Source organism: Nakaseomyces bracarensis (assembly GCF_045282275.1).
Source record: "Nakaseomyces bracarensis strain CBM3 chromosome Unknown Scaff12_0, whole genome shotgun sequence".
In the NCBI taxonomy this organism is placed as follows: Eukaryota; Fungi; Ascomycota; class Saccharomycetes; order Saccharomycetales; family Saccharomycetaceae; genus Nakaseomyces; species Nakaseomyces bracarensis.
This window is the reverse complement of record NW_027263958.1, coordinates 1,123,356-1,149,524: the sequence shown is the minus strand read 5'-3', so window position 1 is coordinate 1,149,524 and position 26,169 is coordinate 1,123,356. Positions and strand designations below refer to the sequence as shown.

Sequence of the window (26,169 nt, the reverse complement as noted above, 5' to 3'; positions counted from 1 at the left end):
AAGTCATCTCTGGTTAATTTAAATATTAATATAAATGAATTGAATTATATTATTGTTCAAATTGAATATAAATTATAAATAGGATTATATTCCTTTCTTCTCTGTAAAACATATATAAATATCTCTAAAGAAAACTGAAAAAATTAAAGGCTTGACAAACAGACCTCGTAACTTAAACAAACAAAAATAGGTTTATCTTGAATTAATGACGATTGAAAAGAATATATAATAAAAAGTACCATAAAATAGAATTAAAGGAAAAAATCCATCCTTTCATGACAGGACAGGAGAGGTGCTGTATCACAAGGGAAGATTGATGGTGGGTGAAACACAAAAAACGATAAAAATAAAAAATTGAAATATAATAAATAGAAAACGTTCATTTCTTTTCGTATGTTTGGTTCAATCCATATAAGTTATTCAGGAAATTACTCTTGAAACCGGTATGTTGTTGGGCCTGGTTAGTACTCAATTTTGAAAACAACGGGTTATTGTAACCTGACGGTAGATTTGGAGCACGTTTAGGATTGAACCAAAAGTCCATATTATGTTTTAGATCTTCCTTCTTCTTATCTAGTAGGTTGTTCTGTAGCATAGAATTTGAGAGTATTTGGGATTTCGATAGTGAGTTTTCGTTAGAGCTTGGATCTGTTGATGATTCCCGAGAATTTGTTGAGGACTCTCTAAGGTTTTCCTCGGAGGAATCGTTTGAATTAGTAGTAGCGGATGCAGCAGACTTTAACTCCTGCTCCAATCTTTTAGCATTATTGAAGGCATTTAGTAGCTTAGGTAACTCCTTAGATAGATTTGTCTTTTCCATTAATAGATACGTTTCAGAACCACTATCGTCATCCAAGTTTTGTGTGTTAAACTTTTGGTCTCTAGGTTCTGGATTCTGAATAGTTGTCGACGATGCTGTGAAGTGTTTGAGTCCTGAATCGAGTCTTTCCTTACTTGAGAGGCTATTATAGTCTAGATAAGGACTATTGTCGTCGTAGCTAGATGTTGACAGGCTGTGATAGGATTTAGTAACAGGGGAGAAAGTGTATGACGAAGAGGCGGACGATATGGATGAACTCGTAGAGCTACTCTTTCCGTGGTTAGCAGTAGATGGCACCTGTTGGAATGGCATGTCATTGGGATGTTCTAGGTACTCATCTACAAAGCTTGTCATAGCTCCGGTCTCTGTGGCTTCGTCAATTGTCGGCAGTGAAGAAGTACTTTCTTCGAGGGCCTTGTTCATCTCTTTTAATTGGCGGTTTTCTTTGTTTAACCAGTTGAAATTGAGCGCCTGGAACATCGATTCTATATCGAAGAAAACACGTAGACACTCATCGAACGCATCTTGGTTACTTTCAGTGGTCGAGGTAGCTTCCGCATCCTGCAATTGCGCCAGGAATATTTTAAGAAAAGATCTGTAGGAGACAATCGTTGATTCTAGTTTATCTGCGTTTTCCTTGTCTTTTGATTGGTGTACAGACTCTTTGATCCTTGTCAATTCATGGTCAATTAACAGCAGCTTCGATCTCATGAATATCCCGGCTATGACCTTCTGAAAGTGCCGTATCTCCCTGTTAGTCACCACCCACAGCTCAAATAGTAGTGTATACGAGTCTGACACCAGGGGTTCCAAGTTCTCGAGGTTTCCCGTGGCCTCCGAGATGAAATCCCGTACCGAGCCAACTTGATCCACGAGCGACTCGAGCCCCACAGCGGACTTATCGCACTTCTTTATACTCTTCAACGCCAGATCTTTGTAGAATTCTTCACCACGCACAGCCATTATCGTCTTCGCCCCTTCCAGCTTCATCCCAAACCGTATCAGCACGCTGTCATACAGCGCCGTCACATACCAGGACCGCGTCGTCACAAACTCCAACTTCAACAAATCACTATAGCTCTGCACAGCTGTCTCACACATCCGCAACACGTCTCCATCGAGCATCTGCTCATCCATTACCTCCCGCACTACATTGACTTTACTCTCCCTTCCTTCATCATCCCCCAAACTTCCAACATCCAACTCCTTAAATCGAGATATTATAGGATCCATAAAACTAAACCTGTTTTTTTTTGTTTTTAACAGAGTTCCACTAATGTACCACTAATGTATTTACAATATAATAGCTTTTACCCTTAATCCCCATTGTTCTCCCCCATTATATAAGATAAGAACAATGAAATGGTAAGATCTAATTAACTAAAATATGTTTTCCCTTACAGTATGAGAGAGCCTATAAGAAAAAAAATTATTTCATTGTTTAAAAAAGCTAGAGAAATAACAAAGGGCAACTAAGAAATCCCCGCACGTAATATCCTCACTTTTCTTCGAAGTAATAACAGCAGCTAAACTTTTCTTTTACTTTATAATTCCGCACAGATAATGCCGCACAACGTGCTTTGCCGACCAATCAACAAACACAAATCTTTTTTTTTTTCATCTGCTTCTCATATGTTACGTACAATTCACGTGCCTAGGTTTTAAACATTCTTCTTTTTAGGGTTGGTAATTCTTTTTAGGGTTACAGTAGGGTTGATGTTTTGATCATATGTAACGTATTTACACGTGGTTAGGGTTTGTTAGGGTATTGTTTTGTAGGGTTTTTTCTTATTTTTTTTTTTTAATGATTAGGTAGTAGAAAGGGCATCGCAAGCTAAAATGTTTTAATTGCAAGAGATATATTATTGTTATGTCAATACTAGTACTCCTTTTATTTATTATTACTAACCTTATAGTATTTTGGCTATTTAAGAAGGATATTTTTAATAATGGGTAGTGTTTTTCTTCCGAATTTGCGGAGCGGGTGGCATGTTGATCAGGCGATTGTCAGTGAAGAGGAGAGGCTTGTTGTGATACGGTTTGGGAGGACGCGGGAGTGCATGTTGATGGATGAGATGTTGTACCAGGTAGCCGAAAAGGTGCGGAACTTCGTGGCGATATACCTTTGCGATATTGACGAAGTGCCCGACTTCAATGAGATGTATGAGTTGACGGACCCGATGTGCCTCATGTTCTTCTACAAGAATAAACACATGATGTGCGATTTCGGGACAGGGAATAACAACAAGCTCAATTTCCTGGTAGATGACGAACAGGAGTTGATAGATATAATGGAGACGATATTCCGGGGCGCAAGAAAGAATAAGGGTATGGTCGTTTCGCCATATGACTATAATCACAAGAGACCGCCAGAGTAGACAATCGTTCCCTTTCAGTTACAAAAATATACTTTAATATAAGAATTCTAAACCAAATTTTGTAATATTATGCCAAACTACTCATTTTGTAAAATATCGTCTTAAATGATACAAATAGAATTGCTCTAGTACAGTTCTGCCTGACATTTTTGAATATAGTCTCTACCATAGCTGTGTATTTTTTTTGTGAATATTTTTATTAAAAAAAAGCTATTTAAAATTAAGAAGACGGAATCCTTCAATATTATGTAATGGTTTTTAATAATATTATATTAAAAGAACAGTCTAAAAGAGATGTGATTTTTTATGTAAATACAAAGAAATAAAAGCGTAAAATAAAAAAAATTTGTAAATTAATTTTATGTTTAAGCAGTTTATTTCTTAGCAGCCTTTTGAGCAGCCTTGGTGACCTTACCAGCCTTGTCGGTCTTTTCGACAGACTTGATAACACCGACAGCGACAGTTTGTCTCATGTCTCTGACAGCGAATCTACCCAATGGTGGGTAGTCAGCGAAAGCTTCAACACACATTGGCTTGGATGGAACGAACTTAACCAAAGCAGCGTCACCGGACTTCAAGAACTTTGGAGAGTCTTCCAACTTCTTACCGGATCTTCTGTCGTTCTTTTCCAACAATTCGTCGAATCTACAAGCGATGTGGGCGGTGTGACAATCCAAAACTGGAGAGTAACCAGCAGAGATTTGACCTGGGTGGTTCAAGACAATGACGGTGGCGTTGAAAGAAGCAGCGGCCATTGGTGGGTCGTTCTTGGAGTCACCACAGACGTTACCTCTTCTGATTTCCTTGACGGAAACGTTCTTAACGTTGAAACCAACGTTGTCACCTGGCAAACCTTCAGTCAATTGTTCGTGGTGCATTTCAACGGACTTGACTTCAGTGGTAACACCAGCTGGGGCGAAGGTAACAACCATACCTGGCTTGATGACACCGGTTTCAACTCTACCGACTGGCACCGTACCGATACCACCGATCTTGTAGACATCTTGCAATGGCAATCTCAATGGCTTGTCAGTTGGTCTGGAAGGTGGTTCAATAGCGTCAATGGCTTCCAACAAGGTCTTACCCTTGACGACACCAGACTTGGTTTCCTTTTCCCAGCCCTTGTACCAGTTAGCGTTGGTGGTGGCTTCAATCATGTTGTCACCGTTCCAACCAGAAATTGGGACGAATGGAACAGTCTTTGGGTTGTAACCGACCTTCTTGATGAAGTTAGCGGTTTCCTTGCAGATTTCTTGGAATCTGGATTCGTCCCACTTGACGGAGTCCATCTTGTTGACAGCAACAATCAATTGTCTAACACCTAGAGTGTAAGCCAATAGAGCGTGCTCTCTGGTTTGACCGTCCTTGGAGATACCGGCTTCGAATTCACCGACACCACCAGCGATAATCAAGATAGCACAGTCAGCTTGAGAAGTACCAGTAATCATGTTCTTGATGAAATCTCTGTGACCTGGAGCATCGATAACAGTAACGTGGTACTTTGGAGTCTCGAACTTCCACAAAGCGATATCGATAGTGATACCTCTCTCTCTTTCAGCCTTCAACTTGTCCAAAACCCAAGCGTACTTGAAAGAACCCTTACCCAATTCGGCGGCTTCCTTCTCAAACTTTTCGATGGTTCTCTTGTCAATACCACCACACTTGTAAATCAAGTGACCGGTAGTAGTAGACTTACCAGAATCGACGTGACCAATAACGACGACGTTAACGTGTTGCTTGTCCTTACCCATTGTTAATTACTGTTGTTTTGTGCTGTACTATGATTAAGAACAGAATTTAAAAAAAAAGATAAGAAGAAGAAAATAGAAAGATACGAATTGAAAGAAATTTTTTTTTTATAATTATTAATTTTTTATTTTTCCTAGTTCCATTGGGTCCTTTATATCAGTTTAAGAATTTTGGAATTTGGCAACTGTAACTAGAACATGGAAAAAAAAAAAATTTAAAAAAAAATTTTTTTTTTGTTGGAAATTAACACTTTGTACGACACTATTAAAGAAATTAGGAACCTACAACTAATATGAAAAAAAGGTATCTATTGCACAGAAACGTACGCACCAAATAAAATCAATGGACCCTGCCTCCTCTTTTTTTCTTTCTTTATACTTCTTTAACTGTTATCTATGTTTTGCTCACATAAACTGCCGTAGTGAGTATTTCCTTTCTTTTTTTTTTGTTTTCTGTGCTGCTGATATCCTCCCCACCCTGCGGGTTTCTGATATACGGAACAATGAAATCAGGCAACAATTTTCTGGATTCAGTGTTTTTTTTTTCTTTCATTTTTCCTTTTCTTTTAAGTTGTTTTTGGGGAAAGAGAAAAAAAGAATTAAATATACGTGGGTGAACGGATGTACAGGATGTACAGGTGTGCAGTCACAAATTAATACTCCATACTAGTCACCTGCTTTACCTCGTATAACCGTATACTGTAACAACTGTCTTCTTTTTTTTCCGACGGGAATTTTCTTCAAGTTCAAAACTTGCGAAGAAAAATTCCGGCCTGCAGAGATTGCTTGTAATTGCTTGTAATTGCTATATAGTATGGTTTAATGGTGATAAAAGTACTAAATGTGTGTGATACTCCTGTGATTAGCTGTGTGTGTGATGCTACTAATGTGTGTGATACTACTGTGATATGCTGTGTGTGATACTCTTCTCTTTGGAAAAGCCATCGGAATTACTTTTTAAGCCATCGGGTTTGGAATGAATTATAATGGGTCACATGTTTTTTCATGACTCAATTGCTTCATGGGCCCTTGTAATACTTTCAAATTCATTATTATATAAGTACTCTAAATTATCACAATGAAGTTATCAAAATAAATTGTTGCTTATTTTAAAAATAGTTTTTAAATAAAAATTTAAAAAAAGCAAGCAAAAGCTTTGATTAAATAATAATAATATACTATGTCTTGGTCTCAAAGGTTAGACAACCCTACCTTGTCCGTTTGGCCACATGATTACTTACGTCCACATACAGAACCATTATTAGTCGAGGAGTCCCTAAGTGTCTCTTTGCCGCAATTGAGTCTACCACATTCTAACAACCGTGACAACAACTACGCTCTTGTTCTCGCCGTTTGGAGCAGTCTGGTATACAGGGTCTCCGGTGATGACGATATCGTGCTGTATATCTCAGGAAATAAAGTGCTGAGGTTTACCATCGTCCCTACGTGGAGTTTCCAGGAACTGTACAACGTCATAGTACAACAATTGGATGAATTGAGTGCTGTGGACGGTTGTGACGATTTTGACAAGCTCAGTGAACATATAGCTCAGGAATCTGGTCTAGAGAGACCACCACAGTTATTCAGGATCGGGTGTGTACATATCGGTACCAAAGGTACTGAAACCCGTCCTTTCTCCATAGGACAATACAAATACAGTCCATTAGATATCGCTTTACAGCTAGAGGATCAGGATACTATCTCTATCGCATACAACTCTCTATTATACACCTCTGAGCGGATCAAGATACTAGCTGACCAATTGACACAGTTCATTAGTTCAGTGATTGAGGATCCATCCGTCTGCTTTACAAAAGTGTCGTTGCTGACTCAGTCCTCCACAGGCATACTTCCTGATCCTACCAGAAATCTGGATTGGTCAGGGTTCGTTGGTTGCATCCATGACATCTTCCAGGATAATGCCGATAAGTTCCCAGAAAGGACTTGTGTCGTTGAGACACCACCAATGAACAGTGAAGTTTCCCGTACTTTTACTTACAAGGACATAAACCAGGCTTCCAATGTCGTAGCTCACTACCTAATAAACACTGGCATTAAAAGAGGCGATGTCGTAATGATCTATTCATCCCGTGGTGTAGACCTAATGGTATGTGTTATGGGTGTCTTAAAGGCAGGTGCCACATTTTCCGTTATCGATCCAGCATACCCACCTGCTAGACAAACCGTTTACTTGGATGTTGCTAAGCCAAAGGGCTTAATTGTTATCAGAGCCGCTGGTCAATTAGACCAATTGGTAGAAGATTACATCGTTAACGAATTAGATGTCATTTCTCGTGTTCCATCCATTGCAATACAGGAGAATGGTAACGTTGAAGGTGGTGTGTTACCAGGAACAAGTGACGATGTGTTTAAGCCTTTCTTCAATCTAAAAGATACTAGAACAGGTGTGGTAGTTGGACCGGACTCGAATCCAACTTTGTCTTTTACCTCCGGTTCTGAAGGTATCCCTAAGGGTGTCCTAGGTAGACACTTCTCCCTAGCTTATTACTTTAGTTGGATGGCCAAACAATTCAATCTGTCAGAAAAGGACAAATTCACTATGCTAAGTGGTATTGCTCATGATCCAATTCAGAGAGATATGTTCACTCCACTATTCTTGGGGGCTCAACTATATGTTCCAACACAAGATGACATTGGTACCCCAGGTAGACTAGCGGAGTGGATGGGTAAGTATGGCTGTACGGTGACTCATTTGACTCCAGCTATGGGTCAACTATTAACAGCACAAGCAACTACTCCATTCCCAGATCTTCATCATGCATTCTTCGTTGGTGATATTTTAACTAAACGTGATTGTTTAAGATTACAAACATTGGCTGAGAATTGTAACATTGTAAATATGTATGGTACTACAGAAACACAACGTGCCGTTTCTTACTTCGAAGTCAAATCAAGATCTTCTGATCCTCACTTTTTGAAGAAGTTAAAGGATGTCATGCCTGCCGGTAAAGGTATGAAAAATGTACAGCTTTTGGTTGTTAACAGAAATGACAGATCCCAGATATGTGGTGTAGGTGAAGTAGGTGAAATTTATGTTCGTGCTGGTGGTCTAGCGGAAGGATACAGAGGTCTACCGGATTTAAACAAGGAAAAATTTGTAACCAATTGGTATTTTGATGAAGATCACTGGAAGTCATTAGATAAGGATTCAGGCGAACCATGGAGGGAATTTTGGTATGGACCAAGAGATAGACTATATAGAACTGGTGATCTAGGCCGTTACTTGCCTAGCGGTGACTGTGAATGTTGTGGTAGAGCTGATGATCAAGTGAAGATTCGTGGATTTAGAATCGAACTAGGTGAAATTGACACACATATTTCACAATACCCATTGGTAAGAGAAAATGTCACATTAGTAAGGAACAACTTAGAAGGTGAAAAATCCTTAGTTACCTTTATGGTACCTAGATTTGATATCCCAGAATTGAATCAATATCAGACTGAAGCACCTGCTACAGTTAAAGACGACGTTATTGTGAATGGATTGATTACCTATAGTCCTCTAATCGCTGATATTAAAAAGTTTTTGAAAAAAAGACTAGCTAGTTATGCCATACCATCACTAATCATCATCTTACCAGTTTTACCTTTAAATCCTAATGGTAAGGTTGATAAGCCAAAACTTCAATATCCATCAGCAAAGCAGCTCGATTTGGTGTCTCAAAATAGTAGCGTTGATACAAATAACCCTGACTTCACTCCAGAAGAACAAGAAATCTTACGCATCTGGTTAGAATGTCTACCAACTACACCTACAACTGTTAGCTCTGACGATTCATTCTTTGATTTGGGTGGTCATTCTATATTGGCTACCAAGATGATTTTCACTGTTAAAAAAGAACTCAATGTTGACATACCTTTGGGTACTATCTTTAAGTATCCATCCATCAAGCAATTTGCAGCTGAAATTAAAAGATTGAAATCTACTTCTAATGAAACTGAGGAACAAAGTACTGCATTAACTGCCGAATACGCTAAAGATGCAGAAGATTTGATCAAACACTTGCCATCATCCTATCCTTCTAGAAATGGTTTGGGGAATCCATCTACTGTGGAACAGTCTACAATCAATGTTTTTGTGACAGGTGTAACTGGTTTCTTAGGTTCTTTTATATTATCTGATATTTTGGACCGTGAGCTGCCAAATGTTAACTTTAAAGTATTTGCTCACGTAAGGGCAAAAGATAATGCAAGCGGCCTTGAAAGAGTCAAGAAAGCTGGTACTATATATGGAACATGGAAATCTAAGTATGAAAAATCAATTGAAATTGTTATCGGGGATTTAACTAAGTCTGACTTCGGCTTAGGTGTAGACGGCTGGAAGAAATTATCATCAGATATCGATATTATAATCCATAATGGTGCTTTGGTTCACTGGGTATATCCTTATGCTAAACTGAGAAACGCTAATGTTACATCTACAATCAATGTGATGAATTTGGCTCTTACCGGGAAACCAAAGTTATTTAACTTCGTTTCTTCTACTTCTGTTCTTGACACTCCGCACTATTTTGAGTTATCTGATAAATTGGTACAATCTGGAAAGACTGGTCTTTTAGAAAGTGATGATTTATTGGGATCTGCTGTAGGCTTAACTGGAGGTTACGGTCAGTCGAAATGGGTAGCTGAACATATTATAAGAGAAGCAGGTAAAAGAGGTTTAAGAGGTACCATAATCAGACCTGGTTATGTTACTGGTGCTTCTAAGAACGGTTCATCAAACACTGATGATTTCTTGTTAAGATTTTTGAAGAGTTCAGTCCAATTGGGTAAGATACCTGCTATTGAAAACACTGTTAATATGGTACCTGTTGATCAAGTTGCAAGAGTTGTTGTTGCTTCTTCGATCAATCCACCAAGTAACGAAGATTTACTTGTTGCCCATGTTAACGCACACCCACGTATCGTTTTCAAGGATTATCTATATGAACTGAAGAAATATGGTTATAATGTGGAGATTCAGGATTATGAATCATGGAAAACTACTTTAGAAGAAGCAGTGATCGAGAGAAATGAAGATAATGCCTTATACCCACTTCTACATATGGTATTAGGTGATTTAGAGGACTCTACCAAGGCTCCTGAGTTGGATGATGCAAATGCAGTACGTTCATTGAAATGTGACATCGCATGGGCTCAGGATGATAGATCAAAAGGTATGGGTGCCACTTCATCCCAAATTGGTATATACATATCTTTCTTAAATGAAGTTAACTTCATCCCAGCTCCTCCTAAGAAAGGGGAACTAGATCTACCACAAATCGAGATCTCTGAAACACAGAAAAAACTGGTATCTGAAGGCGCTGGGGCCCGTTCAAGTGCTGCAACTAATTAATTATATTAGTCAAGTAATATTTTATAAAATAATAATAATAATAATAATACACCAATAAGGTCTTTCTATCTATCCAATGTAACATTAACTAATTAAAACTAATTATTGAAAAGAAATTGTAAATCTGCCGGCGTCAGTCTACTTATAGCCGCTTCATCTTGATTGATTGTGGCGTGAATCATATTTGCTTTCTTTTCCTGCAATTCAATAATTCTTGCTTCGATGCTATCCTCAATGCAAAATCTAGTTATTTTCACAGGCCTAAATTGACCAATTCTATGTACTCTATCACCACTTTGCCATTCCACACTAGGATTCCACCATGGATCTAAAATAAAAACCTGTGACGCTTCACATAAATTTAAGGCAACACCACCTGCCTTCAAACTTACCAGAAAAACCTCACACTCAATATTATCCATAAAGTATTTGATGGTTTGATCTCTTTGTGTAGGAGACATACTACCTTGTAATTTTACGGTTTGAAAACCAGCACGTTTCAGTCTCCATTCAACCAAATCAAGCATACTGGTAAACTGAGAAAATACAATCGATTTTATGGTTTTAACTGGACTTCTTAGTTTATAAAGTTCTTCAACTAATGCTTCAATCTTTGTTGACGATTTCCATGTTCCTTTCATATTTAATCGACTAACAATACTTTGTTTTTTAAAAGATTCCAAATCCACCTCCAGAGAAGGTTGAGATAGATCAATACTCAACCCAATATGACATACTGGACAAGTTAAATTTGAACCAGAGGATTCGATAAAAGATTCAACATATTCCTTTATGCATAATCTACAAAACCGATGGTGACACTTTGATTCAATGGGTTCTTCAGCTTCATCATTACATAATTGACAAATGATGACACCAGCCTCATTTTCTGCATGAAACCTTTTTAGCACCAGATCAGGATGATCAGCTAATTGTCTCATCCTTGTAATTAAGGAGAAAATATTTGCGTAATTATTAAGAACAACACCCTTTTCAACGAAGGAGTTGTACTTCCGTTGAGAGTCAGTGTATAAACTCCTATAGAGATCCTTTTCTTCCTCACTAAAAAAATCTTTTCGAACAGTCACTACTCTCGGTGGCAACCCTAAATCATCAGCCCTCTCAACCTTGGTTCTTCTTAGCATTACATTTTTTAGTAAAGTTTGGATATTATTGAATGACTCTAATCCTGGTCCTTCAACACCAAATTTCTGAATATTCTTTAGCATGAAATGGTTGAAAAAGTTTGTGTGCTGCATTAAAACATGTCCACATGTATCACAGTGCATACGATCAGAAAATTTCCAGTCTTTAGAGGCACATTCACATTTAGTACAGAAATATTTTGCAAATGGATCAATATCTAAAAACCTTATTAAAGAGTACATTTCACCAATCCTATTTTGTAGTGGTGTACCAGATAAACACCATCTTTTCTTTGTCTTTAACGCATTAACAGCTCTGGAAGTATTGCTAGTCCTATCTTTGATATTGTGGGCTTCATCCAATATAGCGCGGTAAAAATCAATACTATGTAATAGCGACTTTTCCTTAACTAATCCATTTTTCCTCCTAAACCCATAATTCTGTTTCCGGTAAACAGATTCGAGCACAGAATATGTTGTTAGAATTACATCAATTTCCTTCAAAGCATGAATATCAACTGTCCTCGAGGCTCCATGATAGATGTAAGTTGTTAGCTTTCCATTAGCGTGCTGTTCTATTTCGTTCTTCCATTGCATTAACGCAACTGTCGGCGCCACCACTAAAGAAGGTCTCTTCGTTCTATCATGCATCAATAAGGCTATGGTTTGAATAGTTTTACCCATACCCATTTCGTCAGCAAGAACACCACCGTTATATTTACTATTCTCCTGTTGTAAAAGCCAATGCAATCCCTCCAGTTGAAATGGTAGAAGTTTAATACTCATATCAGATGGTTGTTCAGTTCTGTGAGGTACATATTCTGGAGAATTCTGTAATTCTGGGAAAACGTTAGCCAGTTCTGGATGGTGTTCAAAAAGTCGGAGTGTGGTTCTCTGATAAGGTGTTAGTTTGACCTTAGGTTCTTTCTTTTTCCTTGTTTTCCGTTTCGTTGTCTTATGCTTCTTTGCTAATGGCTCATCATCATCAGAACCACCAAGCTGTTCCTCTTTGATGTCTGGGTTTTCGTCCTTTATTAGAACACCATTAACCTTATTATCATCCTCTCTTTTCATAACTGCAAGCCCATTTGCATCAACCTCTAACTTTGATAAATCAACAATAAGATTGGGCGTTATCCTTCTTGTTCTTTTTCTACCTGACTCCTTCTTTATTGGAACCTCTTGAAGAGCATCAACAAATTCGTCACTACCTTCATCATAATCAAGATCGATCGGATCTTCTACGCTGGTACCTACGTATGTACTTTCACGAGAATTCACCGAACCACTGCCCGTCAATGTATCCTGTTCATCCTCAGAGCTTATCTCAACATAGCTGACATTTGCCTTACGAGCTCTCCCAGTTTTACTCCTAGTTCTCCTAATAAATCCACCTTCCATGACTAAAATTATATTTACTGATGATTCGCCACTGAGACTACTTGAAAAAAAAATACCTAAATTAAATGTGACTGTTATATTTATAACACAAGTAGTTTTATTTTTTTTTAACTCAAAAACACCTCAGCCTAGTGCTATTGGTTGTCACCTACTAATAAAATAGTAAAAGATATCAGTTATCCAGAAATGCAAAACCTTATATATCATAGCCAAGAATGATGATTATGCAAAACTCTAATTTTTTTTTTCAGTGAAGCTCATCGCAAGGAGCATTAGCCACTTTCTGTGGACCCTGAAAATTTTCTAAAAGAGCGATAAAAAAAAGAAAGAAACAAAAACGTAGATCACCTAGCTGCAGCATACTACGGGGTTATCTGTGAATCCTCGACGTTAAAGTAGTCATGTTCTGTAAATCAAGAGTACTATTAGAGATAAATTTATATTTTACGTCATATTCTTGAGAAATACTATTTTATAAATTATAAAACACTATAAATATTAGGTCTAATTTTTTTTTTCTCAGGAAGGATAGGCTACAATAATCGAGTAGTACTGACATTTTTTGTTCTATATAAGGTGATTGCTAGACAGCATAGAATAGTTTAAATCTATTATTGATCTGCTTAAGAAAGGATATGTTGAATTCATAAATGTTGAAATATGTTGATGAGAGTACTGGTTACCGTAGGCCGGTAAATTCCATTTATTGTATAATTTCAAGTAGTAAACTGTAATGTGTTACCCATACCTATACGAAAATTCCATATATTTGCTAAACTAGTTCAATCTCAATTCATATATTTCTTTGCTATAAGTGGACTCTTTAGATAGCTCTACAAAAACAAAAAAACATAAAGAAAAGCACATAAATTAAAATTTGTAGATCCAGGTGTACACATAATCATTCCGTATATCATTATTATTAGGCTGGTCTCCAAAAATCATGATATATTATTATTGTTATTATTATTACTATTATTATTACAGACTCTTCCCTTTTCCCCTAGTGACCACATTAGTACTCCTATTCGGTATCGACCACCTCATCCAGAAACTTCATTATCTTTTGCATAATAGCGTCTTTAGTAGATTGTTGTATTAGGTCTTTTTAGATATATTCATTCGTCAAGAGTCATTCTGCCCTACCAGAAACTCTTTAATGAAATATTAAATATAAGTTAGTAAGTGTAAAGGAAGAAAAAATAAAAAAAAAGGTGCCATTAAATGGGGTTAATCAAAACAACAACAAAAAAACCAAAAAAAAACATACCAATTGCTTGTGGTTCAACTCTGGCCATCACGCTTGTAAAATTTGTATTGTCCTCCTTCATTATCTGCTCTTTGGTCAAATTCTTAACCTCATCAAACCATCCATCCTTCAATAACCTTTCTGTCAGTTCATTGGATATAGTCTCAAAGTTTCCCGATTCGACTAAACATTGCTGGATCTCAGCCCTTAGACTCTGTGCTGACCCAGAAGATACCGTCATCTAATTAAGCTATTACCAAATGGTTTAAACTCTCCTCTTCAATGTCTTTCCCACTATAAAATTAAAAACAAGATCCAGATCGAAAAGCAATCAATAAATATAATATGTTGGCTCTTCATTATAGTGATACTCTATGGCACTGAACAACTTCGAGAGCATCGAGTTTCGGCTATTGAATAAATTAAGCTAAGAAGAAAAAATTTTAGCACGTAATAAAATAATGCTACGGGTGGTTCTGTGGTAATAGAAGGAAAATAAATAAAAATGACGTAAAACTGGGGGTTTGGCAAATTTAAACCTGTAATTAATAATGATTATATTTTAACTACCGATAATATATTAATTATTAATCAATTACTTTGGTTTCATATGCTAAATAGTTGTTTCCGAAGCAAAAATCAGTTCAAACTTTCGAATCTCCGGTTATTACATACAACAATGGTAGTTAAGGGTAGACCAGAGGACGCCAAGCTTATTAGCAAGGAGGCAGTTAAGGATACCAGTTCATGCAAATGGATTGGTTTAGAGAAGATTAAGTATAGGGATCCTAATGGTGGTGAAAGGGAATGGGACAGTGCTATCCGTATGACCAGAACTACTGGTGAAGTTGACGGAATAGGTATCCTTGCAATTTTGAAGTACGGTGATGGTAAGCCAGATGAAATTGTTTTGCAAAAGCAATTCAGACCTCCTGTTGAAGGTGTATGCATTGAAATGCCAGCTGGCTTAATTGATGCTGACGAGGATATCGAGACCGCTGCTCTAAGAGAACTAAAGGAGGAGACGGGCTACATTGGTAAGATTATTGGTGCCAGTCCTGTCATCTTTAATGATCCTGGATTCACAAATACTAATCTTTCCTTAGTCACTGTAGAAATTGATATGAATAAACCTGAAAATCAAAATCCTCAATCAGAATTGGAGGACAACGAATTCATAGAGTGCTTCAATGTTCCATTAAAAGAGTTCCCAGAAAAAATGGTTGAACTGGACAAACAAGGGTACAAGTTAGATGCTCGTGTACAAAATGTAGCTCAAGGTATTACACTAGCTAGGCAATATAACCTGAACTAAAATAAACATGTCTAACTGTATTTAAAATTTCAATTAGTATCTAGGAAAATCTATAATAACATATATAATAATCTATAATAACATATATAATAATCTATAATAACATATATAATAATCTATAATAACATATATAATAATCTATAATAACATATATAATAATGTTAATTATATAGATAATAGAAAATATAACACATAACTACATAACAGCATATATTATATTTTATATCATCCTTGCATTCCCCTTTAGTCATTCAAAAAGAATTAAAAAAAAAATAACGACACCAGCAGGATTTGAACCAGCGCGGGCAGAGCCCAACAGATTTCAAGTCTGTCGCCTTAACCACTCGGCCATAGTGCCTAAAATTATAATTCTTTTAGATGTTCTAGTTAATTTTCAGGGCTATGACATAGTTAATAGATAAATTATATTTTCGTTAAGAGTTAAACTTATTAACTCGATGTTGTAAATATTAATAAATTACATTATTTCAAAGAGCCATATAATTAAACTTTATAAATTTTCTATATTACGTTATGATCCTTAATTCTTTCATAGCAGGTTCCCAGCTACTAGACCATCTATGCTTGGACTCTTCCAATGCACCTTGCTTGACTTTCTTGTAAACATTCTCATCCTTCATTGCAAAAATAAGTGATTCATGTAGTTCACGTCTATCTAAAAATTTTAGTCCGTTTTTATTATATTTAACAAGTTCCCCTAATACTGGGTAATTCATTGCAATGACTGGAAGACCTGACCCAAACATATCCAGGATTTTCATAGGAAGATCTAAACCAGAACTTGATGTATGTAAGGAAACACCATAATCACACAATTGCAATAGTTTTGGGTAGTCTTCAGATGTTAGCCAAACAAAGCGAATAGATACGTGTTGCCAATTATGTTCCTCGACTTCCTTTACGTATTGCTTCTTCAATGGACCCTTCCCTGTTACGAAACAAAGAATCTTCGGTAGAGTTTTATCTAATGTTTGGTAAGAATGGTCATATATCTTCAAAGCTCCTATCAACACCCCAATATCTTCATCAGGGGTGAATGAAGTCGAAGTTACAATAATTTTGTCTCCTGCAGAAACGTCAAAATCTGTAGGTATTAAATCTTTAACGAAATCTTGTTTTAACAAATCTTTCCGAGAGTCAGTATTAGAAATTGGTTTAAATTGAGGAGCGGGTCTGTCATACAAAACAACGCATCTTTTGCTATTTATATGGAAACTGTTTACTAAGTAATCCTTCATCGCTTCAGTAACCGTTAAATGATAAGTAGCAAATCTACTAAAAATAAATTCAACCATGTACGAGGAAAGAACCAGTGGATGATAGAATTTACCACTAAACTTTAGTTGCATAATAGAATAGGCAAGGTTATGCCAATCAATAATCAATTTACAGCCAGTAAGTCTAAAAAGTACCGCAATTGGAAGTATTGGAATACTTGGTGGATTTTGAATCAGAATATAACTACTTCCTCTTAAGTCCCAAAGCTGTTTAATAATATTTAATACCTGTGACAATACTTTTTTGGCTAGGAATACAATCGATTTTTTATTTCCTTTAATTTTTATTATAGGTAACGCATGGACAATGATGTTAGGGTCCTCTGAAATAAACTTAGGTACGGTTTCTTCAACATATCCGCATAATTCGACTTGCCAGCCCTTTTGGCTAAAGCTTGCCGCATGGTAGCAAATTCTTGGGGAGTGACCTAAATCACCCAACACATATATGATTATCCTCTTCTTCGTAGACTTATTTCCATAAAATATGTATGGTATAATGTAATAGATAAGCAACGGAAGGGAAATGTAGGTAACCACCAATGTTAGGACCCATTTCCATGAGATGTGAAAAAACATCCTTCACCAATTGATATTATAGTTGATTACGCTCTATTCACGATCAATGCAAGTAAGAAAATAATACTAATTTACTCTGCACCCCATATATTTATTTCTTAATATTACCTGACTTTCAGTATTTTCTCGCTTTTATAGAACAAGCTGGTAAAGGCCAAAATAATTGAAATCTTAAAAATAATATAAAAAAAATAATTATAGATAATATAAATTAGATCATATATAAAAATAATTCTTTCTTGGTGGTCTTTCCCATTGGCCCAACAAATAAGAACAGCAACTTGAACATTAACTCATCAAATGTAAATCTTAGATAAGAATAGATTTAATGATATTTTAATTGAATAAATTTTATTAAGAAGATATAAGTAAATAGAAATATAGAAATAACATCCCTTCATTAGTCATATCTCATGATTTGTGTAACCTATCAGATTCTGTTGGTACCGCATCTTTTAAATATTTCGAGAAAGGGTTATCATCGCTGTCGGTGCTAGATTCTGCATCTCCATCTCCAAGTGAGGCCTTCTTCCTAGGTACAGGTGGGGCTGGTTTCCCGGAACTATTTGCCTTACGCGGTGCGATTGGAGGGGGCTGCTTCTTAGAGTTTGTATGAATTTTTGGCGTGTCATCTATGCTTTTAGGACCTTTATCAATTCCCTTCGGCTCCTCTTCAGAATTTACTCGAACTTCTCTAGTAGATCTTCTTAAAGGTTTTGGAGGAGGAGGAAAAGACGATATTGGTAACATGTTGCTTTCATTAGGTCTTGGAATAACTGTTGGAGAATTGGATTTCATATTATTAGGATCCCTTGAGGATTTATCAATATTTGATGACAAATTTTTTGGTTTGGGTGCTGGTTTTGGAGCTGGCTTCTTTTTATTTTTGATTGAAGCTAGTAACTCTGTCTTGTCAAAGGATTGTATTGGTTCAATCTTATCGTTTTGTAAATCATATTCATCATCATATTCATCATCAAGTATAGTCATGGTTATTGGCTGCATTGTAGTAGCTGGGTTAGATTTTGATACGGGGCTGGGTCCATCGTTCTTTCTAAATGGTTTTGGAGGAGGGGGCATTTCATTGATATCCCCTTTCTTACCATCAGTATTAGTAGTCGTATCTCTTTGTGGCTCTGCAGTTTGAAAGGATGTTGCTTCAGAGGTACTAATCGCTGCATCTCTATTCCCTGGTGAAGCGCTTGAATTTAATGAAGAGGGTTGTCTTTTTTCTATATCGGTTTCAGTACGTCTAAAAGGCCTTGGTGGAGGAGCAAAATTGACAGCCGTTTCATGAAATTGGCCAACAATTGCGGCCCTTGGTACTGGTTCATTTTTAGCGCCATTTTTTGAGTTAGTGGTATTTGGCCTACCTGTTCTAGAAGGTAAAGATGGAGGTATAGCGTTAGTATTCTTTTCTGTAGGAGGTACAGGTGAAATATTTTTTCCGTTGTTGATTGACCCCGATTCATTCCTTCTAAAGGGCTTTGGGGGTGGTGCAAATCCTATTTCTATATTTTCTTTATAGGCACCAACAATTGATGAATTCGTGATAGGTTCTTCTAACTGATCCCTGTTAGTTGTTGATTCGTCTTGTGCTCTTGCTGGAGGAGGGGGAGCTGCCTCTGCGCCTTGGGCGTTATAAGGCGGAGCAGGTTTAGTAGTGTTCAGATCAATTGAAATTTTTTCATTAGAATGTCTTAGTTCTGTCCTCTTGAATGGTTTTGGCGGCGGCGCAAATCCTACGTCGATCTTATCATCGAATTTACCGACAATTGCCGCTCTAGGCTGTTCAGTTGAATTAATATGGTTACTTGATCTATTAGGATCAGTTTTTTTAGGACCAGTCCCCTCCCTTGAAATCACAGATGATTTATTAGCTGGTGTACTACTGCCTGAAGACACGGGTGTGATTTTCTTAGGTCTGATAAGAGTAGTTCTATCCTGATGACTAGGTGGTGGTGCAAAATTATTAACATCAACTTGTGGTATCTCAATTTTGGGCTTGTTGGCAGGGTCATCGGGATCAAACGGTTTAACTTCAAAATGAGGGGTGCTAGAATGCGCGGAACCGGAATTTTGATACGGACCAGAGCCTTGTTTTTGTATTGGTCGTTCACCAAAGCTTTGTTGTTCTGAATGCATGTTTTGTTGGTTTGAATGCACCTGTGTGGACATATATTGCTGCTGATCAGGTGGTGGGGCATATTGTTGCTGCTGTAAAGTAGGTGGCGCGTACTGTTGCTGCTCTTGCGGAGGTGGTGCATACTGTTGCTGCTGTATTGAATTATTTGGTAGCTGTTGTTGTGCAGGAATTTGCGGTTGTGGTCGGGTATTTGGTAGCCCTTGCTGTTGGCCCTGGTGTTCACTACTTGGATTCGAAGGTAACGGCATCATAGCTCGTTCGTATTGTTGGTTTGGTGGGACACTCGATATAGGGTTCAATACTGGCTCAGGTTGTTGTGTCTGTTGAGGAAGTGAGTAGTTAGAGTTATTAGTTGTCCCTAGACTAGTATTAGTACTTCGATATTGTAATTGGCCCGGTTTGGTAGGCGGTGGAGGAAAATTTGTTGGATCCTGATAGTTTAGATTAACATTTGGTGTAGAATGCCCACTGTTGTCGCTGTCATCGCTTGCCCGTCCTTCACGTTTACCTTTGCTCTTATCATATTGAGATTTTCCAGCTTTATAACCTGTCTTGGCAACAAATTTCGTACCTTGGTAACCATACTTGCCGGCAGCCAAAACCCCAGACTTAATAGAGTCTTTATTATTATTCCAGAATTCACTCATAGTACAAAGGGGTGAGTTATGTACAGAGCTAGAATAGAATAAATAATTGTTGTAACAAAAAAACTGTAGTTTCACTGTTGTATATTTAATGAATAACAACCTTGCTTTATAGTTAATGACAAGTATATCTCAGTCCTAGGTGTTAAGGGATCATTGTTTTACATAGGAATATTTAAAATTAATTAACATTTTTCCGTCCCAGGCTTACTAAATGGCCTTTAAATCCGTTAATCCCTTAGAAAGTACCGTAGAACACGCTCAAAAATGTGTCAAAACAGTGGTAGAATATATATAAATATCCGTTATATTGCTATTGTTATAACTTTTCCGAGTTTTATTCATGAATTCTGTTTTATAAGGAACCAGGTATTGTAATTGTGGCTATAACTAGGGAGAAGATGCATCGGTGGTCTCTGTTTAGGTCATTTAGGCCGATTCAATTTGATCAAGAGAACCTGGAGCGGTCTACAATTGCTTTTAGGAATGAGATAACAATTAGTAGTCATCGGGCTGGGGGTAGCCATGTAGATGTTGTATGGACGGAATTGAAACATAGAGAGGCTTCCCAGTTTCACATATTAACTGTTGGCGATCCGGAAGGTGGGACAGTAGTATTATGTCGGAGCTACGATAGTATGAGCCAGTTCGTGTTGGACTGGATGCAGGAGCATAGTAAAGTTGTTATTTATGCTATCTCACTGCGACAGAACATGAATTCAATATATCTCCTAATGAATTCGATGGCAAAAATTTCTTTTACGTTAAAGACTAAGGATATATTTGATAATAATCTCAATGAAATCAAGTTTGATATTGTCCATGATGAAAGCACCGATGTTTTACAAAGAATATACAATGAAACTGGGTTTAAGAAAGAACTGTTTAATAGGTATCTTACTTACTTACAAGTTTCCAAAGGTGTGGATACAATACTTTCCTTTGACTTTACTAAAAACGAGATTATTACTAAGGATGAGCAAGCATTAATTAATTCAATACTGGATTATAAGATACTTAAATGAGGATAACCAAAACGACATCAATAATACTACATGAAGTAAACTACATTATATCTAATTGAAAGAACAGCATGGGCTCTGGTAGTCCACAGAAGTAAAATAAAATCGAATTCATTTTTATCAAATTTATCTATCTTATGTAAGTAGTAATATAACAAGGTAATTCAGAAGTAAAAAAGAAAGAAAGGATAGAAAATTCACTTATGATAGTGACTAATATAACGATTCCATTAATACATTGGTATCTGGAATTTAATATACTAAAAGTGTCATGTTTAATACAACAAAAATGTTGAAATGTTCAAAAACAAAGAATTTTGTTTTTCGAGACGAGTATTGTTTTATTACAATTTGACATACCACTATATCCTAATAATACAAGAATGTAGAATTTAATGTTGTTTTTTTAATAGTAACTTTGTGTATGTAAAATGTTTGTATCTATGAGGTTTGTTTTCGTTTTGTTTTTAGATTTGTTTGTGTCTATTCTTCTTTCAATGCTAATTGAGAAGTTTACTCGGCCTTGACACCAACACCACCGTTACCAGCCCTTTCAGCCTTTTCAATAGACTTCTTGTCTTCTTGAGCAGCTGGTTGTTGACCGAAACCACCGAACAAAGAAGCGGCCTTGAATGGTCTCTTCAAGTCACCAGTAGCTGGCTTGTTGAAGACGTGAATCTTAACTTCGTTGTGTTCTAGAGCAGACTTGATTGGAGAGATACTTTGCATGAACAATGGGTTGACGTAACCCATGTAGAAGTGCATGAAACCCATCATCATAACACCGGTGTAGATGGACTTGATAGCACCATCAATTTCCTTCAAGTCGTAGTCTTTGACAGTGGTGACATTGAACTTCTCCTTTTGGTTCTTTTCTAGAGCTTCACCAGAGAATGGAGAGGTTGGTTCAACGTACTTCATAGTGGTCAAGTCATTCTTGGCAACAATCTTTGATCTAGCGTATTGGTAGATCAGGAAAGAAAGAACCATTGAAGTACAGTAGGCAATTCTAATGTATAGGATGTTGGTTGGGTCCTCCATATCAATACGACGGGAGACCTGCATCATGACCAACATGATGATAATGTTAGAAACTTGAGAATTAATCATCCTTATTCCAGTTTTGTGTTGAGTTGGTTTGTAGTTTTTTTTGCTTAGTTAGTCTGTACTTAATATCAACTACTAAAATATAGAAACAAAGAGTATAGCAGCTTTATTTTAAACATCAAAAATAATAACAAGATGGTTGAGAGGCAAAAACAGTTATTCTCGCTAAATTTTTCGTTGTCCAAGTGGGTTTTGTTGATATAATATGTACATTCCTTAAGAAACATCTGCACGGAAAACTGAAAGACACCCGGTCAACAACAAAAAAAAAATTTGTGCCGTCATCTTGGAGCATTTGAAAAAACACATGGTCGATATCGTATACAATTGTAAAACAGTCTCTTAATCAAATTAATAAACGGCTGTTAAGTTATTTCAGCATACGACAATCATGTGATAGCAAAGCGGCCTTTTTAGTCTTTTTTTTATCTTTGATTTTTATCTTATCAGATAAAACCTTTCTCTCTACACGTACCCTCACTTTACCAGTAGGAGGGGTTTTTTTTTTACACATACTGATATCCCACCCCCACTTTCTTATCTACGCTATCGTTATCTATTCGAAACGGATCTGCACTATAGCAAATACTAAAAACAAAAAAAAGAAACCCCCACCTTATATCATGGTGCGGGGTCTTTATGTTCCTTTTATACTTAAAGTGTGGCGTACCTCCATAACAAGCCCTGTAGAAAGTCATTCTCTTCCTTTCTTTCTTTTTTTGTTCTTGTTTACAAATAGCAGATCAGTACAGAAATTACTGCATATCAGAAATTGCTATACAAAAAAAAATTGCTTTTTTCCCCGTAACAATTCCGCAGAACGGCTACAGAAAACAAATAAGTTTTTAAGAAATAATGAAGTAAAGTTTTTCCGTAAATAAATAGCCCTTGCCTTTCTCTGCATGGAACCGGAAAAAATAAATCTTCTTCTTCTTTTGTCTACGAAGGTTTCTAAAAAAAAAAAAATAGAAGCCCATAACAAATGTTTTTAGAACTGAAAATATAAATAAAAAATTTTTCCGATCACTGACTTCTTATTATTCCGGTGTTAAAATACCGCAGCCAAGATCTTCCTTTCTTCCTCTCTTCATAAAAAAAAAATTAAAAGGAACACCAACACAGAATATAGGGAGAAAGCTAAAAAAAAACAAACCTTCGTCATTTCAGAAGGGTCCCTTTTATTTATTGAAGAGAACAATGCACAAACCGGAATTTCTTTTTTTTTTAATAATTGAATAAAAAAAAAAAAATTTTTATTTTATAAATTACTCATATATAGCAATATATGAAATGATTCATATATAAGAATCCTTGTTTTATTTTTATTTGGGAAATGTCTTAGACTTGATTTTTATTTTATTTATTAAGTTAAGAAACCACAATATTTAAAACACCATACAAAACAAAATAAATGATTGAACAAGATATTAACTTAAAGAAGAAAGCATCTCTGAGGAAGACTGTTTTACAATACCAGAAGGGGTTACGTGACGATGTACTAGTGGAGAAGCCCTTGAGCCTCTATAAATGTCATTCTAAGGACTCGTTGCCCTCTTTACAACACCTTATTGAGAGGTCTCCAGAAGGTGTGTTGAACAACAAGAGGAAATACATTGTAAACGACCGTTCCTCATATTCTAAGAGACCAAACCCAGGACATAATGTTATGAAACCAACAACAGCTCAGACTAACTTCCTGAGGCCCAGACTTGAGTTCAGTGGGTACCAACTTTCAGGCTACAAGAGGTATCAGGTAAATGTGTCGTTGAAGACAGTGAACCTACCTACTGCCCAGAGCAACAACACTACCACTTCACCACACATCACAGGTTATCTAACCATCAGAGGTCTCACTTCACAACATCCTGAGATCACTACATTTTTCGAGGCTTACGCAGTAGATCACAAAGAGATCGGTTTCTTATCTTCTCAGTGGCCGGAAGAGAACAACTTCGAATCCTACAAGACGGATGACCAGACTGATCTAGAGCACTGGTTGAATTTCCCATCATTCAGAGAAATGTTCATTGCCCAGAACAAAGAAGATGTCAGAAACGAGGAGGAATACAGTTACAAGAAGAAGAGACAAAGTATAGGCACGCTAGCAGAAATGTTCATGGAGAACCAGAAGCAAAGCACAGACCGTGACTATTTGAATGATAGATTCATCTTTATGAGATGGAAGGAAAAATTCTTGGTACCTGATGCCTTTATTGAAAACGTCGATGGTGCATCATACGATGGATTTTACTACGTGGTCCACGATCAGCTCACAGGTAACTTACAAGGTTTCTACTATCACCAAGACGCTGAAAGATTCCAACAATTAGAACTTGTTCCATGTAAGGAATCTCAAGAACTTTGTAACTCAAGCTGTACTTTTGAGTTTGCATAAAACTAACGAATAACGCCCCTCTTCCATAAAAAATATTCTGCTCTTCCTCGTATCGTAATACCATTTTACATTCGTTTGTTTTTTTAAATATTCCAACTCATGACAAAAGAAACGAAACTAATAATATTTTTTTTATTTAATATTCAAACAAACATTAAGACGACACGAATCCCACCTCAAATTACATAGCATTTACTCACACATGAGTACAGTTTCACACAAAAGTAAAGAAATAAATTCATAAGTTAACAAATAATATATAGACACTTTTAATGACCAAGAACACTTTTTTTTTCTCTCTAATTTCAAATTTAATAATTTATCTATAGATTCAAGATAAGCATTTCTAACAACTTATTAAAATTAACAGTCTTATTATCAAAAATGTTGTACTTAGTCTGGATTTACGTTTAACTCTGCGATGTAGATAAGCTTCCGATAACGGTTTATATTTTTTTTTAACAGATAAGCGATTTTTTGGGAAAAAATTTAAAAATATCAGTATTTAAATAGGAAAGCTGCTTATTAAAATTATCATTGAGTAAAGAATCTCGGAGTATTTTCTACTAGTCAATTGATATCTAGTTATCTTCAACAAAGAAAAAGTATTGAATAATAAAAAATAATTAAAAAATGGATTTCACAAAGGCCGATACCGTCTTGAACCTACAAAATATTAGAGATGAATTAGTGAAAATGGAAGATAGTATTATTTTCAAGTTTATTGAAAGGTCTCATTTTCCAACATGTGCGCCTGTTTATATTTCGAATAACCCAGATTTACCAATTCCTGATTTTAAGGGCTCCTTTTTGGATTGGGCATTATTACAATTGGAAATTGCGCACTCCCAACTTCGTCGTTTTGAGTCACCGGACGAAACACCATTTTTCCCTAACGATATAAAGAAACCAATATTACCAAGCATCAAATACCCAACCATTCTGCATGAAAAGGCCTCTAAAGCTGTTAATTATAATAACAAAATAAAATCCATCTATATAAAAGAAATAATTCCTTTAATCTCCAGCTCTGATGGGGATTCCATGGAGAACTACGGGAGTGTTGCTACTAGAGACATCGAATGTCTACAAAGTTTGAGTAGAAGAATCCACTTCGGTAAATTTGTTGCGGAGGCTAAGTTCCAATCAGATGTTGATATGTACACGAAACTGATTAAAGAAAAGGATATTGATGGAATTATGGCTAACATCACAAACTCTGGCGTTGAGCAGAAAATTCTTGAGAGATTAATTAAGAAGGCAGACGTTTATGGGGTTGATCCTACTGTACCAACTGATAGCACTGACAAGGTTAGAAGAATTACTCCTGAATACCTTGTTAAGATCTACAAGGAATTTGTTATCCCTATAACCAAAGAAGTTGAAGTTGATTACCTGCTAAGGAGATTAGATTAGCTTAGTAAAAAGCACATTTCTCTACATTTTATATACTGGTCTACGTAACATGTTTGTTTACTTTATTGATAGATATTTTTAATAATTTCTTTTATCTCTAAGTGTTAAATAGGCAGAATTGTCAATTCGGATAAGAGAACAACTTAGTAC

The 26,169-nt window shown here is 36.4% G+C and overlaps 13 protein-coding genes across 13 annotated transcripts; 6 read left to right on the top strand and 7 right to left on the bottom strand.

Moving 5' to 3' along the window:
• Positions 1-379: 379 nt before the first annotated feature.
• Positions 380-2,053, bottom strand: MDM36 (Mdm36p; the record flags this gene model as incomplete). The annotated part of the gene is made up of 1 exon (XM_071054063.1): positions 380-2,053. One exon carries the CDS (start codon positions 2,051-2,053, stop codon positions 380-382), a length of 1,674 nt encoding a protein of 557 aa, XP_070910475.1.
• A 716-nt stretch (positions 2,054-2,769) lies between these two features.
• DIB1 (U4/U6-U5 snRNP complex subunit DIB1) lies at positions 2,770-3,198 on the top strand (the record flags this gene model as incomplete). The annotated part of the gene is made up of 1 exon (XM_071054062.1): positions 2,770-3,198. One exon carries the CDS (start codon positions 2,770-2,772, stop codon positions 3,196-3,198), a length of 429 nt encoding a protein of 142 aa, XP_070910474.1.
• A 374-nt stretch (positions 3,199-3,572) lies between these two features.
• RNJ42_03897 (translation elongation factor EF-1 alpha) lies at positions 3,573-4,949 on the bottom strand (the record flags this gene model as incomplete). The annotated part of the gene is made up of 1 exon (XM_071054061.1): positions 3,573-4,949. The coding sequence occupies one exon, from the start codon at positions 4,947-4,949 to the stop codon at positions 3,573-3,575; it is 1,377 nt and encodes a 458-aa protein (XP_070910473.1).
• Positions 4,950-6,126: 1,177 nt separating this feature from the next.
• LYS2 (L-aminoadipate-semialdehyde dehydrogenase) lies at positions 6,127-10,302 on the top strand (the record flags this gene model as incomplete). Its single annotated transcript, XM_071054060.1, has 1 exon — positions 6,127-10,302. One exon carries the CDS (start codon positions 6,127-6,129, stop codon positions 10,300-10,302), a length of 4,176 nt encoding a protein of 1,391 aa, XP_070910472.1.
• A 98-nt stretch (positions 10,303-10,400) lies between these two features.
• RAD16 (DNA repair protein RAD16) lies at positions 10,401-12,848 on the bottom strand (the record flags this gene model as incomplete). The annotated part of the gene is made up of 1 exon (XM_071054059.1): positions 10,401-12,848. The coding sequence occupies one exon, from the start codon at positions 12,846-12,848 to the stop codon at positions 10,401-10,403; it is 2,448 nt and encodes an 815-aa protein (XP_070910471.1).
• Positions 12,849-14,068: 1,220 nt separating this feature from the next.
• On the bottom strand, positions 14,069-14,338 carry SUS1 (Sus1p; the record flags this gene model as incomplete). Its single annotated transcript, XM_071054058.1, has 1 exon — positions 14,069-14,338. The coding sequence occupies one exon, from the start codon at positions 14,336-14,338 to the stop codon at positions 14,069-14,071; it is 270 nt and encodes an 89-aa protein (XP_070910470.1).
• Positions 14,339-14,707: 369 nt separating this feature from the next.
• Positions 14,708-15,412, top strand: YSA1 (ADP-ribose diphosphatase; the record flags this gene model as incomplete). Its single annotated transcript, XM_071054057.1, has 1 exon — positions 14,708-15,412. One exon carries the CDS (start codon positions 14,708-14,710, stop codon positions 15,410-15,412), a length of 705 nt encoding a protein of 234 aa, XP_070910469.1.
• A 527-nt stretch (positions 15,413-15,939) lies between these two features.
• Positions 15,940-17,289, bottom strand: ALG1 (chitobiosyldiphosphodolichol beta-1,4 mannosyltransferase; the record flags this gene model as incomplete). The annotated part of the gene is made up of 1 exon (XM_071054056.1): positions 15,940-17,289. One exon carries the CDS (start codon positions 17,287-17,289, stop codon positions 15,940-15,942), a length of 1,350 nt encoding a protein of 449 aa, XP_070910468.1.
• Positions 17,290-17,700: 411 nt separating this feature from the next.
• AIM3 (Aim3p) lies at positions 17,701-20,082 on the bottom strand (the record flags this gene model as incomplete). Its single annotated transcript, XM_071054055.1, has 1 exon — positions 17,701-20,082. The coding sequence occupies one exon, from the start codon at positions 20,080-20,082 to the stop codon at positions 17,701-17,703; it is 2,382 nt and encodes a 793-aa protein (XP_070910467.1).
• Positions 20,083-20,480: 398 nt separating this feature from the next.
• On the top strand, positions 20,481-21,104 carry RNJ42_03890 (uncharacterized protein; the record flags this gene model as incomplete). Its single annotated transcript, XM_071054054.1, has 1 exon — positions 20,481-21,104. One exon carries the CDS (start codon positions 20,481-20,483, stop codon positions 21,102-21,104), a length of 624 nt encoding a protein of 207 aa, XP_070910466.1.
• A 510-nt stretch (positions 21,105-21,614) lies between these two features.
• Positions 21,615-22,211, bottom strand: SND3 (Snd3p; the record flags this gene model as incomplete). The annotated part of the gene is made up of 1 exon (XM_071054053.1): positions 21,615-22,211. The coding sequence occupies one exon, from the start codon at positions 22,209-22,211 to the stop codon at positions 21,615-21,617; it is 597 nt and encodes a 198-aa protein (XP_070910465.1).
• Positions 22,212-23,619: 1,408 nt separating this feature from the next.
• Positions 23,620-24,603, top strand: VID24 (glucose-induced degradation complex subunit VID24; the record flags this gene model as incomplete). Its single annotated transcript, XM_071054052.1, has 1 exon — positions 23,620-24,603. One exon carries the CDS (start codon positions 23,620-23,622, stop codon positions 24,601-24,603), a length of 984 nt encoding a protein of 327 aa, XP_070910464.1.
• Positions 24,604-25,236: 633 nt separating this feature from the next.
• On the top strand, positions 25,237-26,019 carry ARO7 (chorismate mutase ARO7; the record flags this gene model as incomplete). Its single annotated transcript, XM_071054051.1, has 1 exon — positions 25,237-26,019. The coding sequence occupies one exon, from the start codon at positions 25,237-25,239 to the stop codon at positions 26,017-26,019; it is 783 nt and encodes a 260-aa protein (XP_070910463.1).
• Between the last annotated feature and the right edge of the window lie 150 nt (positions 26,020-26,169).